This window comes from Gekko japonicus, unplaced genomic scaffold (assembly GCF_001447785.1).
Source record: "Gekko japonicus isolate JY-2015 unplaced genomic scaffold, Gekko_japonicus_V1.1 scaffold1865, whole genome shotgun sequence".
NCBI classification, from domain to species: Eukaryota; Metazoa; Chordata; class Lepidosauria; order Squamata; family Gekkonidae; genus Gekko; species Gekko japonicus.
Window position 1 is genome coordinate 78806 of NW_015168710.1, and position 17888 is coordinate 96693.

Genomic DNA, 17888 nt, shown 5'->3' on the forward strand with positions numbered 1-17888 from the left:
CTTCTGTGTCTGCTAGCATCATTTCTTTTTTTCTTTTTTCTTTTTTTTTTTGAAGTTTCAGGGGCTGCTGGGGGGAAAGGAGGTAGGAAAGATCTGGAACGCTTGGGGTTTGTAGGATCCAACCCTTACTGATTAGCTGCCTGATTTTCTTAAATAAACAACTGTTAAGGTTGTCCAAGTTCCTGGATGTTTTCTTGTTTCTGACAGCTCCAAGTATCACAATTGATGAATACCAATATGTTAGTAGGCAGGCTAGTAAATTTTCATGTAGGCTGGTAACTTCTATAGACTTATTTGCAGGCACGCTCATGTGATTTTCAGCTTCTCTATCATTTTTTTCTCACTTTTTCTTGAGCTAAATAGCAGTTGTTAAAAATATAGTCATGAGCAAAAAGTTGCTCTTCTAAAAGTGCAGCAGTACACATTGGAATTGTATGGCATCCCAAACAATTAAGCACGTGAAGATTTTTTTATTATGGAGTATTATATTTTTACAGGTGCCCCTGATTAACGAGCTCGAGTCATCAATGCACCAGCTGTACAAACAGCGAGCTTCCCGCCTTGTCCAAAGACGACAAGATGATATTAAAGATGAATCTTCGGAGTTTTCAAGCCATTCAAGTCAGTCCATCTTGAAGGTTTTTATTATTCATTAAACAACCTTGTTTACTTAGTTCAGTTGTAATTTAAAGTGAAACTACAAAGAATGTTTAGTTTAAATCTGATAGAAACAAACTCAGTTAAAGAATCCTAGCTCAAACTCTTGAGTTACCTTTACTGTCCTCAGGCTTGTGGTAATTAGAAGCTGTAATATCATACTTCAGCACCTTTTACAAATTAGTTGTGTGTGCGACTTCATATTGTCTTCAACTCACTCATTCAAGTATTTTACATAATGTACAGAATTGAAAATTGAAGGTTATTCTACTAGGAGTTTTAAAATTTCAGTGATACTGTGTTCAGATGTGGGAGGGACATTAAGGCTATAGTTGGCCATTCTTTATACTAAACACCAGACCGGGGAAATAAAATTTTGTGCTAACATTTTTGTTTCTCATATACATTATACAATTTTGCTAGGACAAATTTGTAAAAATTATGTGAAAGATACATTAAAAGTGAGTATATAAAATTTCCTGGGAAAGCTTATGTTTTCTTTCAGGGTGACAGATCTTAAGTAAACCTTACCCTGTCAGGATTTTATTGCTTTCTAGCATTCAGTATGGGACAATCTGTCATTATTCTATTCTGATACTAATTCTCTAACACCAACTGAAATCCTGTCAAGTTTCTATTATTCATCAGTATCAGTCACTAGGAACAGAGATCCAATCTATTCTAGATATGCTGAAGGGCTGTCTTTCTCCTTCTGACATTTCCTCTTACAAATGTTGTACACTAATTTTTTTCCTAATACAAACATGGTTTCTTCATGTTAAAACAATTTAAATATTCACTATTGATAAGGTTATATTGGCTTTACCTTTTTTTTGGTTTGCACATGGTGACAAAAACACTATTTGCACCAAATGGGAAATCTTTTCAAAAGGCAATTCAGCCATCTCTACCACCAATATGGGGCAGAGGGAGGGATGGAATTTTCAACTAAATTTAGGGTGTGTTAAAGATATATCAAAATTGCTTTTTTATAAAAGACACAAGACCATCATGATTATGCTTTATTGTGATACATCATGAAGGATTCCTAATTTTAGGATTTGTATACTTACAGATAAAGCACTGATGGCACCAAATCTTGACTCTTTTGGACGAGACAGAACACTGTACCAAGAACATGTAAAAAGGCGAACTGCTGAAAGAGAGGCTAGAAGGTGACTTGTGGCTTCCTATGTTTGTAGTGGGGTAGTGCTTAACTGTTCTATTTGGTCAGTGTTTCTGGGTTGGATCCCATGAGCTGCAGGCACAAGGATCACAGGATCTCCCTGCAAGAATCCTTTCCTATCCCAGAAAGTGTATTGCCAGGATCAAGGTACCACCTGGGCTAATAATAGCCATGTGAGTCAGGTGGCTGTAGGGAGAGGGGACAAAAATGAAAATGCTCCTCCCATGAGCTGAGCTCTTGTTTCCTTGCCCTCCCTTACTTGCAGCTACTTGACTTGCATGCCTATTAGTCCATGTGGGTCTGTTGACCCCAGGAATATACTCTTTCATGGTCAAAAAAGCTTGTGAAGAGAAGGCGGGAAAGACCGTAGACTGTCCAGTACCTCCCACTGATGGTTTGCAGGATCCTGTTTTCTGTGTATGGTGTAAATATGTAGTAAAAATAGTACACACTTATTGATTAGTGCACATCTAAAATTATGAGTTGACCTTGTTGTGGGCAGCACACTGTTTGGATCTTGCATAGTACAGCATAATGAGCCAGTTACTGGGGATGGAAGCTGGCTGCTGGGCTCAGTAGTTAATACATAATGTTCCCAGGCTCACACAGAAAGTAGCAAAATGTTGAGGAGCTGTAGTGCTGATACCTGTTGCATAGGTCATGTTATGTAATGCCAGAAAGCTTCAAATCGGTTTCACTTCCCGATGTAGTAATGAGGGAAAGGGAAATACTAGCAAATATCCCTTTATAGTATGGGGGAAGGTTCATTGTTAGGGGACAGGAGGATACCTGGTACTCTGAAGAAGGACCAACAAATTCTATCTTTGCTGACAGAGCTCGTCGTAGACTTGCTAGAGAACAATCTGGGAAGATGACTGATCACCTTGAAGGCCTTTCTAGTGATGATGAAGAAACTTCAACAGATACTACAAACTTCAATATGGAGCGAGGTTAGATTATTCACTGTACTTATTTATTTAAAACATTTCTCTGCCCCCTTTTTACCCAATTCTGGATTACCAAGGCAGTAAACATTCCATTAAATCACTGGAGACAATGAAAAGCATTAAAAAAATTTTTTTTAAGTATAAAACATTTAAAACACATACAATAACCATGATATGAACACACAAAAACATAGAGAGAGGATTGCTAACTAGAGTTAGGGTACACCAAACTAAACAAAAAAAAAAGTCTTCCCCTGCTGGCAGAAAACAGCAAATGAGGTAGTCAGATGAATCTGCTTGGACAGGAAGTTTTGGTGCCACAACTGAGAAGGCCTCAGATGGGTGGGGCACCTGAAATAGAGCCTCTGAGGATGACTAGAGTGGTTGGATGGGTTCATATGGGAGAAGGCAATCCTTCAGGTATACAGGCCCCAAATGATATAGGACTTTAAAGGTCAATGCCAGGGCCCATTAATTGGGCCCAGAAATAAATTGGGAGCCAGTGTACCTGACACAAGAGTCCCTACACCCTACTCCAGTCAGTGTTTTGGCTGCAGTGTTCTGTACCAATTCTAGCTTCCACACAGTCTTCAAGGTCAGCCTCATGTAAAGTGCATTACAGTAATTTAGATGTTACCAGGGTATACCAGTGGCAAAATCTTTACTGCCCAGGACTCAACAGCCAAAGGTGGTGAATGCCATCCCTGGCCTCTGGTGAACCTGTTTATCCAGCAGGAGGCCCAGCTTGAGCAGCATCCCCAAGCTACAAACGTACTCCCCACCACTACCAGTAGCACCTTCATTTTCTTGGGATTAAGTTTTATCTTGTTATTCCATATCTGTCCCAAATTACCTCCAGGCACTTGCTCATGGTTTCTGCAGCCTTCCTAGGATTTGTTGGAAGTGTGAGATAGAGTTGTGTCATCTTCATACTGGTGGCAGCTCAGCCCATATCTCTGGTTGACGTTTTGCACTGGCTTCATATAAATGTTAAAAAGTATGCAGGACAAGATGGAACCTTTGAAACCCTAAAAGGTGTAGGCTGTATGCGACCAATTGAGCAAACCACAGTATAACACTTTAAATCTGTTCTATAATGGTAACCTTAAAACATATGAAGTGTAGGATTACTATTATTGCTTCACCGCCATAGTTACAGGCTGCAGTGGACTTTGAATCCGTAACCACAGCAAAATGGAGCATCAGAGGGCTTGCCTCGAATAATTAAAGTTCCTTAACATTAGTGGCCATTGATGTCAGCTTGAGGTAGCCCTTAGAGCATTCATCTGGCTCTTACATTGTCCTGTGCTTCCAGCAATTAAAGTGCAGTTACCATTCATCCTCGGCAATAGTGAAGGAAGGATTACTGGTTTGGATTATTGTTCTACCTAGGTTCTTTGTTCTCGGGTGATGAGCACTTTGGTATAAATGGTTGAAGAAAAAGAAACCCTCCCCTTTATTGTGTGTAATCTTGTAAGCTGCTTTTAAGGTCTGTTACAGAAGCAAGTTTCTTACATACATTGGTTTTGTTCAGGGAGGAAGATGCTTCACAAGCTACTTGTCCCACAGAATTATTTCTATGTGGCTATGTCTTAGAGGTTGCCATACTGAAGCCACAAGTCATAACCCGGACTTGCAGTAACAGTAGTTGTAAAACCAGCTTCTGAAGTAACAGTAAATTTGTTGGGTCTTAATATAAAGATGCCTGAATATTAAGAAACATTGCAGTGGTATGAGTGTAAACCTGTTTACTTTTTGGCTTAGAAGCTTGGTTATGTTGTTTTTTTTAATTCTGGCAATGAACTGTCTACCCAAATAGTGAATTTGTTTCTTACATAACAAAACATTTTCATCCTAGATCGCATTTTGAAGGAGTCCAGCAAAGTTTTTGAAGATGTGTTAGAAAGCTTTTACTCCATTGACTGCATTAAGTCACAGTTTGAAGCCTGGCGTTCCAAGTATTTCTCTTCTTACAAGGATGCATACATTGGCCTTTGTCTACCTAAATTGCTTAATCCTTTAATAAGACTTCAGTTACTTACTTGGAACCCTTTGGAGGTGAGAGAGTACTGGAATGATACTGCTTTTCAATACATGTACAGAAAGTATTTGACATTAAAAAGTACAAGAATTATAATATAGAAGCTAAAATGTGCAAGGGGGGGGGGAAGGGACTCTTCATGAATGTAGCTGGATCTGAGCATGATGGAATGATACCCAGCTGCTGCCTCTCATCCCTTTGGCCTTGGCAGTGTTAGTTGGAAACTGGAGTCTAGCAGTTAGCAGCGGGTTCACTTTGTTAAACAAGATGAACCCTATGAAGTGATCCTAAATCAGTTGGCCAGTTGGTATGCTGTATCATTTATAATATTAGATTGGCCTATGATGTCATTTGTGACTTGCATTCCTTCTTCATTCTTACTAAGCATCACATCACTAGACCCAGTGTGGTGTAGTTGTCTGTGTCAGATTATGACAGAAGAGGCCCATGTTCAAATCCCTACTCTGCTACAATGTTTACTGAATTACATCAGGCCTGCCAATCTCTCATGGCCTAATGTACCTCTCAGGTTGCTGTGAGGGTAAGATGGGGGTGGTGGAAGAGGCAGGCATTACTTATTAAAACATTTGTATCCTACCTTTCTGCATGGTTCAAAGCTGCTTATAATAATAGTTAAAATAACATCTAACAGTTAAAATACATAATTTCTTGGAGGATGAGAGAGATTAAAAAATCATCACTGTATATCTCTTGAAGTATACTGCAGAAATTTGTAAATAGTCTAGGCCACAAAAACTAGCATTTTTTTCAGTCTGAGAAGAAAGGATATTGCAGCATTAAGGAATGACAGTTTCTGTAATCTGATTCCAAGTCTCAGTGAATTAACAAACAGGTGATGGAGTAAAACAAACTGACTTTGATGCCAGTGCAACTTCCCAAAATACCCTGTATAGCTGCTACAGCAAGTATACTGTGACAGTGAGGTCTCCAGATAACATATACGGTTGTATGGCATAAGGGTTGCAGACTGTACACAGTTGGTGGCTTTGTTTGAAGTGTAACATCCAATTGACATCCGTGTGTGTTTTAATAGGACAATTGCCAGGATTTTGAAAGCATGTTATGGTTTGAATCCTTGCTGTTTTATGGATGTGAAGAACATGAACAGGAGAAAGATGATGCTGATGTTTCACTGTTACCTACTATTGTGGAAAGGGTGGTTCTGCCTAAATTAACAGGTACTTCATAAGCATGCAGTTTTCCCAGAAGAAATACATTGCAACAATCAAATCATAATGTCTAATGCTGAATATTGCATTTATTTTTATTAGTATTTGCTGAAAATATATGGGATCCCTTTTCTACAACACAAACATCTAGAATGGTAGCCATTACCCAGAAACTAATAAATGGGTATCCTTCTGTGATACATGCAGAGAACAAAAACACGCAGGTAAAAATTGGCGTTTAACCTTTTCAAAATTGTTGTTCATGTTTTTGCTGTATTCTTTGTATATACTTCTTAATTGCCAGTTTGGTGTAGTGGTTAGGAGCGCGGACTCTAATCTGGGAGAACCGGGTTTGATTCCCCACTCCTCCACTTGCACCTGCTGGATGACCTTGGGCAAGCCGTAGTTCTGGCACAGCTGTTCTTGGAAAAGAGCAGTTTCTGTCAGAGCTCTCTCAGCCCCACCTACCTCACAATGTGTCTGTTGTGGGGAGAGGAAGGGAAAGGAGTTTGTAAGCAGAAAAGTTCATGGAAGGAGATGGAGGAAGAAATCTTTCCCCAAGCAGCCTGGTGTTTGCTCTGCAAATCCTCTTGGAGGGTTGAGAGAACCTCGCAAAGAGAATGTGCCACTGTATACAGCACGACTAGGGAGAATCCGGAGAAATCACCAGCTCTGCTGCTGCAAGCCATTGGCAGAAGAGGGAGAAGGAAGTGATTTTACCTGATGTCTCACATTGTACTGGTGGTGGAAAGTGATGAAGAAGAGATTGGATTTATACCCCGCCCTTCACTTGGAGTCTCAGAGCGGCTTACAGACTCCTTTCCCTTCCCCTCCCCACAACAGACACCCTGTGAGGTGGGTGGGGCTGAGAGAACTCTGACACAAACTGCTCTTTTTCAAGGACAGCTGTGCCAGAGCTTGTGACTGACCCAAGGTCACATCAGCAGGTGCAAGTGGAGGAGTGGGGACTCAAACCCGGTTCTCCCAGATTAGAGTCCGCACACTTAACCACTACACTGGCTCTCCTGTCAGATTGCTGTCAGATTGCAGCGGACTTGGGGCAGCCTATAGGGTTTTCAGGGCAAGAGGCATTCAGAGGTTGTTTGCCATTTTCTGCCTTTGTGTAGCAACCCTGGATTTCCTTGGTGGGTCTTCCTTCCAAGCACTAACTGGGGTTAACCCATGTTGCCATAATGTCCAAATACGGATACCTTGGCAAGTTGAAGTTCATCCTCCCCCATACCACGAATCTAATCAGGGATTAAACTGGTTTAGAATTTTGGGTTGGGGGTGGCATTTCCAATATGCCCAGGTGTCCATGCTTCTTAAATCCAGAAGCCATCAGTTGTGTTCCATGTGCAGGGGGAGGTGGGTAAGAGCTAGATAAGCACCCAGGACAGCAACAAGGTCAGTTCATTCCAGTCATTAAAAATAACAAACCCTGTTGTGTGACCTCTGAATACAGTTACAGAATCATCAATTGGCAACTGGGTACTTTTTAAGAATAGATAAGTAATTTAAACAGCCCCCATGTGAGGGATTTAGAGTAGACAATATTTATAGTTTGTTATGTATAAAGTGGCTAATTGAACGTAAGTGTACTTCAGTATTCTCCTTCCATTTAATCTGAATTTATGAAATACACCAAAAAAAGTGAACTTTTAAAAATTAACTGACATCCTGACTGCCTTCAAAATACAAGCGAAACTGCTTTATACAAAGTCAAGCCATTGGTCTGTCAAGATCAGTGCTGTCTGCTTTGAATTGCATCAGCACTTGAGGACCTTCCACATCATCTGCTACCTGATTCTTTTAACTGGTGATGCTGGGGTATTGAACTTTGGACTTTCTGGACTTTACAAGGCTTCTGTTGAAACTGTGCTAAGGCATGCTTCATTTTCAGTATTCTTTCAGATTCATATGTAAACTTGAATTCTTTCAGATGTTACTGAAAGCCCTTTTGCTTAGAATGAGGAGAACGCTAGATGATGATGTATTCATGCCTCTTTATCCCAAAAAGTAAGCTTGCTTTTTTTTAATTGTTCATGTCTTTCTCATATATGGGCGGGGTTGGATTGCAGTACTCTGTTCACTTTGTACTGGATCATTTCAGTAATTTTCTGAGCTACTCAAAACATCTCTTATTTTTCAGTGTTTTAGAAAACAAGAACTCTGGTCCTTATTTGTTTTTCCAGAGACAGTTTTGGTCTTCAGTAAAGGTAAGCTAGTGAAGAGATGCAGTTTCAAACAGGGTAATACTATTGCAGTTGTAAGGATAATTGATGGACTTCATATGAAGAAAAATGGTTTGTAAGGGAAAGAAAGTATTCAGACTGAACCTAACTGCTTCTGAGTTTCAGATTATCATGAAATTGACTGAACATTTTATATGCCCAGAGATTAACTTTTAATGTGCATGTGGTAAAAGAGAGCAGTGGCATATCAGAAAATGCTAACATTGTATGTAGATTATTTGTGATTTTTTCATACAATGAAAGGAATACATTTTTGAATGTTTAGGTCATAAACACTGCACAAAAAATTGTACATAAGGAAATTGTAATTTTGGAGTCCACACACCCCCCCTTGCAATGGACAGTTATTTTAATGCTGACTCTCTGCTCCAAAAGATTCGATTTATGGCAAATAATGTCTCTGGCATTCAAAGTTCTGTTAAAAGATTGGATTCTGCTATCTGTGAGTAGAGCTCTGCTTTATGGAAAGAAACTTTCCTGTCTCTCCCACTCAAAGTTAAGACTATGGCTTGGATCACATGGAGGATTTTTGGGGGGGGGAGGATAATTTTCACCTATTTCCCTCTCCAACTCCGCCTTCACATGCTATTCCTAGGGAATACTATCCCACAGGAGGAATACTTCAGAGGGTGTTTGGGGATGGTGGGGTGGAATACATTGGGGATGGTGGGGTGGAATACACCCATGAATATTCTCTGTGGGATGCAAGCCAATGGGCTGAATTCAGTTTACTATGGCTTTCTCATTTCTTTGCTTACGCTGCAGCCTGAGGTTCAGGGAACAGTACTGGGTCCAATATGGATATTAGTCCAGGGCAGTGCTGTTCCACTGTTAGAAAAGTATTGACTGAGGCCCTGTTGTCATCACCGATTTCAGCCGGGTGAGCTGAACTCATGACTAACTTCCTTCTGTTGAAATCAATTTTAAGAGTGTTTGCTTTTAACTTTTCTTTTGCTTTAAAACAATTTCAGACTTCCTTCAGCTGACTTTTTCACATCAAATTTGAAAAAATATGCATATCAATATCTGATCAATTTGAGGTGTACATTATTTATGGAAATAGTTTCTGCAACCCTATATCCATAGATAGAAATTGTCAATATAAGAGTTGTAAATGAAGTGCATTGATTCATTACTCTGCTTTATGTTCATTTTTTAAACCTTGTCCTTAGCTATTGGGAAACTTTCTGCAGTGGCATGGAATTCTTTCCAACAGAACTTTGCAAGAACTTTCAATAGACGGCCTGCTAAACAGATATATCCTTATGGCTTTTCAGAATTCTGAGTGTGGAGATGACAGCATTAAGAAAGCTCAACATGTATGTAAACATATTACTTTCATAATTCACTAGTCTTAAAAAATTCAGCATGTTGCAAATTACTGAGCATCATTGTGCTGTTACAGTTATAATGCTGGGTTTGAATGTGGGAAATCCATGTTGAAATTTTTATTCACTCATATAATTTACTGAAGTTCACCTTGGCCAAGTTTCTTTCCGTCTGCTACACAAGACTGCTGTGATTTAAAAAAAAAATTAACAATTTTTTTATTTTTTATGACACGCACAAAATACATACATGGACAAAACACGTAGAATAACATAAAACTGGGGTTACAGTATAAGTAAGCATAATTTGGAGCCAATTATATAACACTTTATAAGCTTATACCTTACAATAGAAAATAATTTTTGTAAACACTTTTGCAACTGTGTGTACATAAATTAGTACTGTTGTAGTCGTTACCATCTTTTCAACTTGCTTATATACCTTGTCTTGTCGTGTTAAAGATATAGTTCTTATACCATCTGTAAGATGTGATAAAATGAGAGAAATTAATATATGCTGCTTCTCCTCCCCCCCTTTTTTGGGGGGAAAGGAAGATTAAAAATTTGAAACATTAGAAGTTTGCAATATATTTACCATAGAAAGCTTGCTGATGTACATTTTGTACATCGCACTACCTTAACAGAAAAATGTAACCTCTTGACTGCTGCTATCCATATGATGCAAAGAATATGCCTTTATTTTATGTATCTAATTTGCATGTTTACATAGTATCAAGCCATACTTTTCAAAGGTGTACTTTGTGTACAGATAGCCAGAGTTATTTATTTTTTAATCTTGTGTTCTGGCCCCCCTCTTGTCTTCCTCCTGTTCTATCTTCTAGGTAATCAGCTGTTTCCCTAAACAGTGGTTCACTAATCTTAAAGGAAATAAGACAATATCACATTTAGAAAATCTCTGTAGATACCTTGTTCATCTTGCTGATACTGTATACCGAAACAGCATTGGATGCTCTGATGTAGAAAAAAGAAATGCAAGGTAACCTATTTTTACATGTTTCAGCTTTTTGAATAGGTAACAGAAATAGATGCCAAACACAATGGTGATCATTGAAAGGGCAATACGCAACCAAGGACATTGCAGTTTCTTTCTCCTTACATCTTCTCAAAAAAACCCTACAATGAGTTATAGGCAATTCTGGAGAGGCAGCATTAAGAAAATTTTCAGAACCCTCTTGATTTTAAACCTTTATATCTTCTTCGTGGTCTCTGTGCATCACACCCTTGGGATATACTGCGCCTGCGCTGACCTTCTCGGTACCGGTAGCTAGCAAAAGGGATTTTCGCGCCTCTCCCAGGTCACGCGCCGGCTCCACTGCGCATGACCAAGGAGGGGCACGCAGATCCCGCCAGTTCTTTTCTGACCGCCGCGCTGGTAGGACGCCTTCTGCTTCGGTCTGTTAAGTACCTAACTTTGCCATCATTTTTCCCGTCTCCTGCTAATGAAGAGGAACGGAAATTGCATTCTCTGGATGTTAAGAGAGCGTTGTTGTTCTATTTGGGCAGGACTAAGTCTTTTCGCCAGTCTCCAGCTTTGTTTGTTGCTCACAGTATGCCCTCCCAAGGGAAGAAGATCTCTTCCCAGAGGCTGTCGAGATGGATTGTGGAGGTGATCAAGCTATGCTACGCTTTGGCTAAGAAACCTCTTCCAGGTCAGCTTCGCGCCCATTCTACGAGGGCGGTAGCAACTTCCACAGCTTTCCTGCGAGGTATGCCGTTGGAGGACATCTGCAACGCTGCGACTTGGGCTACTCCGCTCACCTTCGTGAAGCATTATGCCCTTGATGTCCGGTCTTCTCGTCGTGTGGCGTTGGGTCGGTCTATATTGCAGACGGCGCAGATGTAGGGCCTCGGCCCCTCCTCCAGGTAAGAGTTATTGCTTGCTATTCTCCCAAGGGTGTGATGCACAGAGACCACGAAGAAGATAGACAGGTTGCTTACCTGTAACTGGTGATCTTCGAGTGGTCATCTGTGCATTCACACCACCCGCCCTCCTTCCCCTCTGCTCTCGGCCCTTCATCTTGTTTCTTTGAAGGCTGTTGGGCGGCGGTCAGAAGGAACTGGCGGGATCTGCGTGCCCCTCCTTGGTCATGCGCAGTGGAGCCGGCGCGTGACCTGGGAGAGGCGCGAAAATCCCTTTTGCTAGCTACCGGTACCGAGAAGGTCAGCGCAGGCGCAGTATATCCCAAGGGTGTGAATGCACAGATGACCACTCGAAGATCACCAGTTACAGGTAAGCAACCTGTCTATACTGTGCTCTCACTCAAGAAGTAGTTTCTAAACAATCAAAACTAATCAGTTACAGTGTAGTGGCCTCAGATTGCACACTTAGTCCTAAACCATCATTCCTTCTTCATGTTCTGTGCAAGAAGAGCAGGAGAAGCCAGGTGTGTGCACATTTTTATTTAACCACAGTTAAGTTGGATGTCAGAATGAAGCCTTGGCAGCCTTTCCACTGGAAGATAATTCAGTTGAAAGAAACCATTGGATCCAAACTACAATAGTTAAACATTGGTTGTGTAATTTTATTTTGCTTCCTTGAGAATATGGCTCTAAATATTTACAAAACTTTCCTAAGAATTTAGAGTCTTAGGTGTGTGATGCATTTATATAGCTAACAGCTTATTCACTTGAGATTTTGCATCTACTGTCCTGATTGTGGTGGGGAAGAGAACTGATTACATTTAAGCTCTGAATGTGCCTACTTCCCCCTCTCACTGCACAGAGAAGATACCAAGTAAACTGGGAGGCCTAATGTATGTGTTTAAAACTCCTGGTTAACCCCATACCCTTTTCTTTAACATAAGTTCGTTAACATTAACTGCTGGGTGTAAAATTGTTGACCATTCTTCTCTTTCTTCTTAGGGAGCATATAAAACAGATAATAAAACTTCTAGCAAGTATTCGAGCATTGGACCATGCTGTAATAGTTGCAAATGAACATAACATGAAAGAATTAAAAAATTTAATTGAAGGGAAATAAATATTGTCAGAAGTTTGGACTTCAAAAATCATTCCTGAAGTGTAATTTTGTACATATGTAAAGTTTTCTTAATATGTAAACAGTTGGCTGTTTTTAATACAAAGTGCATTCTTATACACAATATCTGTAACTGGTATTTGTGTGTTCAAGAAAGCTGGAAAGAGAATCCAGAAAAGCTTTCATCTGCATCTTGTTTACAAACAATTTTTATACTCCCACGGTGGCCATCACTTCACTTTACTTTCCAGTAGGTAACTGGAAATTGTGCATTATAAAATTCATTAACAGTTTAGATGCAAGTATGTATAGCCTACAGTTTTTATTTAAAACAATAGTGTCTTCTTTCAAAATAAAATGTTTGAGTTGCTGGAATTTGGTAATAAAATGAACTGTGCAGTTTTTTAAAAAAGTGAACGTGGTATGATCCCCCAAGAGTAAAGAAGCTTCCAAAATAACAATTGTTATTGGACATATGTTTATAGATATAGCTGAACATTAACAGTTACATTCAGCTAATAGAGTTTTCTTTTAAATTCAGACCATAATTGTTTACAATTAATTAATTGTTTACAATTAGTATATCCAAGAAATGTCCTTTTTGTTGTAAAAAACCCCTGCTAAATCAAATCGTTGTTTTATGATGTATACATTATAAGTCCCTTTATCTCATATCAGGAGTATATTTCTCAGAATTTCTTAATTCAGAATATTAAAGCCCCCAGCTCACATACTGCTTATGTTATGAGCATATTGAATATTCCAGGAGGTTACTTCAATTGCTTAATAAGATTTTAAAGAATAAATTTACCTTTAAGACCCATGTTGCTACTGAGAACTGTTTGACTTCTGAAGAGCACTGTTATTGTCAGGGTGGTTGATAGCCTTGTTTATCTTAAGGTGTATTTCTTTATATTTGAGAAAAATAGCAGTTGGGATACTGAATAATTGTGGATCATTGTATTTCATGATGCTCCTTGTCATGTGATGTAAAGAAAATATTAAATGTACAGTCTGTTTTTTGGACACTGGGTCACTTTTCTGAATTCCTTGCACTGAATATGTTTTATGGCCAACTGAAAATTACCTGAAACTCCAAGGTAACCAGAATCTCTTCAAAGGGGTCCCCACCCAGCCTAAGAGCAGAGATTCAATCTCTTAGCTGGCATCTGGGACTTAACATATCAGCAACTCTAACTCAGAGGTGCACACAATTACTCTCACAGTGGTAGCTCAGTGGTCAGCTTAGACACAAGATTTAGCCCTGGAGTTCAATTACCGCATCAGAGACAATTACAAATATGAATGATCTTTATTCAGTGCAAAAGCATAACAAGAGACTAATGGAGGATACAAAATAATAACCTATGGCTAGTTGCCCTTACTGCACATTAATAATAATCATAGTTACCCAGTTAAGTGTAGCATCAGATAGTCCAAGAGTGTCCATTGCATAACAGTACAGGTTGGCACCAAGGGATTTTGAAGAGAAATCCCGTCTTGTGCAGGTAGGTACTCCAGGACTGCTCAGAGATACAGATCCACAATAACAGAAGATTGGCAACCCGCAATCAGTTCACAAAGAAGCTCTTTGTTTCAAAAGTCAGGATCCCAAGAGCAAGAGAGCTCTTCCCTAAAGAACCAGGGAATTATACCCCATGCCAGTCACCATCAGCTGTGGCCATCAGCCAATCACGAGCAGCAGGGGTGTGTGCCCAATTTCTGGTTGCCATAGCTGCCACATCAGGTGTGTAGGGATTGGCTAAGAAGTTAGAGGCCCTGCCTGCAGTCAGGTGATCCAACTTCCAGCTTTCTCCATTGTGTACGTGACATGGTCCATGTAGGCCATACAATTGGAGCCTTCAAGTCTGGTCCTCAGCAGAGAGGTGTTAAGGAATGTGGGTATCAGGCATGATTATATAGCATGGCTATTTGGTAGCTCAGCCATCTGGTCAAGTGACAGAAATCACACTAGGCCATCTGGCCTGTAGCAGGAAAAAAGACACACAGAATGTCATCACAGGAAGAGGCATGAGACTTTAGAAACAATATTTCTATACACAGTGCCCACAAGTTCTCATCAGATTTCAAGGATCTATGGCAGTGCACACAATTCAGCTAAAAGTAAAAATGTGCCCTGCTTTTGCATGTTAAAAGTTGTACCTCAAAGATTCAGCAATCAGTAATTATTTTTAATTATTTGAAGTACATTGTATCTAGGTGTTTGCTAGAACACCGAAAGAAAAAAGATACATGGAATGTATAATTGAAGTGGGAAATACAATTTTATAAAGCTGATAAAATTTGGCCAGTTAAAAAAAGTAATGTTGTAAGCCAACTGAAAATGATCTGCCTGTATAAGAAATTATTCTCAACACTCTGATGTGGGAAGATAGTATAGCTAATGTCCCTCTTCAAACCTGCCCATATACCCTATAGTTCACTACAAGCAAAAATTATTTGAAAATAAAGCTTTCATCATTTGTGAAATGTTGCTAAAACATATTTTTGAGAACTTGGAAATGTCAGGAGTAGCTCAGAATTGCATGGTATCCATGACAATAATGGGCCTGTGTCAGGTGGTAACAGGCCCCACATACTGCAGGTCACACTTTTGATCTGGTGTTTGGTACCAGGCAAGAAGGATGAGATCTGAAGGTGAGGGGAATTGAAGATGGTCTCCCTGTCATGGACAGATCATTACATGCTGGGGCTCAGACTTACAGGGATACCAAGAGTTTGCATAGATGGGGGATCGATTAAGTAAGATGATCAGCACCCACAGCCTGACGGATTAAACTGGTTTTCAGATGGCATATGGGGAATTTTCTGCTGATGTGTCCACTGTTCCTGTTGATTTCCTAGCTGGCATCTGGCATGAGGAAAGGTTCCAAGCAACTGACATGATTGTTCCTAGGCACCCATTTTCAGATTTAAGAGCCCAGGCAGCCCCTTGGTAGACAAGGGAGACAGGGAGAGTGACAGTGGAGGTTGGTTCTATTTGGTTCTGGCCCATAGTCCACTGTGACTGTTTTGCTGAACTTTGCAGATAGCAGTCATGTCCATTCCAAACCGAGCTGTACATTAGCCGTGACAGGATCAAATGGTCAACAGGCAAGAGTTTGAATTGTGTGGGTTACCTTTCAGCCTGACCAGTCTGAGGGGATGTTTGGAAGTCTGAGACCTACCACTGCTCGTATAACTCTTGCCCCTCCTGGACTACTTAAATCTGTCCGGGGGGGATGTCTGGTGGACTGGGTCCAGGAAAGAGTAAATGCAACCTTGAGAGAGAGGAGGTGGTTGTCAATGCCTTGAAGCAGGTATCTTCTCTGGATACTGGAGCTGAATAATTATCATCCAGTCTCAAACGTACCATTTTTGAGCAAGAGGATTGAATGAGTGGTAGCTGGGCAACTTCAGGGACTTCTAATTGAGGATTGTTTGGATCTGTTAGGCCCGGTTATGGGACTGAAATGGCCCTGGTTGCCATGGTGGATGATCTGTGCTAAGAGACAGACAGACTGATACTTCACCTCTTGGCCCTGAGTACTGAGTCCTGCAAGTTTCTGTCTTGTCCCCCAGGCTTTTCAACATGTACGTAAAGCCACGAAAAGAAATCATCCAGAGATTTGACACCAATATGTGGGTGATGCTTTATCTCACATTTCCAGTAGATCCCGGGGAGGCAGTGGAAACCATGAACAGGTGCCTTGAGTCAGTTTTGGGATGGATGAGGGCTAACAAACTGAAATTTGGTCCATATAAAAATGGTGATGCTACACAGGTGTGGAGGTTTAAGCCAGGAACTGGGATATATGGGATCAAATGGTCTTAGGGTACCTGTCAATTTGTTGAGTTGTGTGGGATAAGTTTCAGCCTGTCCAGTCTGAACCCCCAAAGAAGCAGATTCATACCTTGGGCATCATGTTGGATAACAAGTGGCAGTGGTGGCCAGGATGCCTTTCACCAAGATCTTGCCACTGTGCTGCATGCCCTGATCATGTTAAGATTTACCACAATGTGCTCTACATGGACCTGCTCTTATTTATTTATTATATCTACTACGGAGCAAATCCCGTTGTGGATGAAAACAACGGGCCCTAGAAAAGTAGGGTGGGTGGTAGGTAGATGGATAGATAGAGGGGTTTGGAGAAAGAGGAAGGAAGATTGGAAGGAAGAGGGTGAGGGGGGGAGACATAGACAGACAGTAAGACGGGGGGGATGAAGTCAAAGCGATGGGGATGAAGGGAGAAAGAGAGAGGGAAAGAATGAAGGGAGATAGGGAAAAAGGAAGAGAGAGGAAGGGGGGTAGTGGGGTAAACGGGCCGGGGGGGTTGGCTCAGCGCCACCGCCCCTCGCCTGCTGTCCCCGAAAGCTGGTGAAGGTGGGGGGGAGCAGTGAAAATGGGCCGGCGGGGGTTGGCTCAGCGCCGCCGCCCCTCACCTGCTGCCCCCAGAAGCCTGTAGGGCTCCGATGGGTCTTTAAAGCCGGGGGTGGGGGAAGGCCAAAAACAGGCGTGTGGTGGTCGGGTTGCCGCCACTGGCGGCCTCCAAATGAGTGGGTAGGGGAAATCGGGCTGCAGTGAGCGGCTCATCGCCACCGGCCTTCAATGGGGGGGAGGGAAATGGGGCCGCGGCTCTTTGCCGCCAGCGGTGGCCTTCCACTGATCCCCTCCAGGCCTGGCTAGTGGGGGGGGGGGGGGAGGGGCCGGGGAGGGAAATCGGGCCGCAGCAAGCGGCTCTTTGCCGCCAGCGGCGGCCTTCCACTGATCCTCTCCAGGCCTGGCTAGTGGGGGGGGGGAGTCGGGCCGGGGCAAGCAGCTCATCGCTGCCGCCCTTCAACTGATCCTCCGCCAAGGCCTGACTAGTCAGGGCCACCGCCACGCCGCTCTTCAATTGCTCCCCAGCTCCACTCACCCACCAGGTGGGTGTCAGCAGTAGTCTGACCTCTGAGGGGACCGGGCACAGAGGCAGGGCTACAGCCTTTGTGTTCTGAGGTGGGACTTAGGCAACACGGCCAATGGATAGGAGAAGCTGGGGAAGCTTCTGACAGACAGTTCAAGCCTCCAAACACTGTTGGTGCGCATTGGAACGTTGGGCCCCACTATTGCTTTATATATAAGGGAGAGATTACCAATGGTACCGTACCACTGGCTGTGGAGCTAATCCCAGTGGACATCAGCAGTGGAAGTCATGCCTGCTGATTCCACCCTTCTGGCACAGACGGGGACACTACAATAAGTAAAACGGAACCACTGCCCTGATTCTGGGCCACAGGAATGACCTT

General features: G+C 41.7%; 1 protein-coding gene across 1 annotated transcript in view; it reads left to right on the top strand.

Moving 5' to 3' along the window:
• PAXBP1 (PAX3 and PAX7 binding protein 1) overlaps positions 1 to 13608 on the top strand; it is a 32606-nt gene extending 18998 nt beyond the window's left edge. Inside the window, exons 9-19 of the mRNA XM_015415537.1 lie at positions 498 to 621; positions 1733 to 1832; positions 2678 to 2793; positions 4649 to 4848; positions 5886 to 6030; positions 6124 to 6245; positions 7964 to 8040; positions 8174 to 8240; positions 9449 to 9595; positions 10447 to 10601; positions 12488 to 13608. Of these exons, the coding sequence (XP_015271023.1) occupies positions 498 to 621; positions 1733 to 1832; positions 2678 to 2793; positions 4649 to 4848; positions 5886 to 6030; positions 6124 to 6245; positions 7964 to 8040; positions 8174 to 8240; positions 9449 to 9595; positions 10447 to 10601; positions 12488 to 12605 (1371 nt within the window). The 3' untranslated portion in view covers positions 12606 to 13608. The remainder of the gene's footprint in view (positions 1 to 497; positions 622 to 1732; positions 1833 to 2677; positions 2794 to 4648; positions 4849 to 5885; positions 6031 to 6123; positions 6246 to 7963; positions 8041 to 8173; positions 8241 to 9448; positions 9596 to 10446; positions 10602 to 12487) is intronic.
• Positions 13609 to 17888: the final 4280 nt, after the last annotated feature.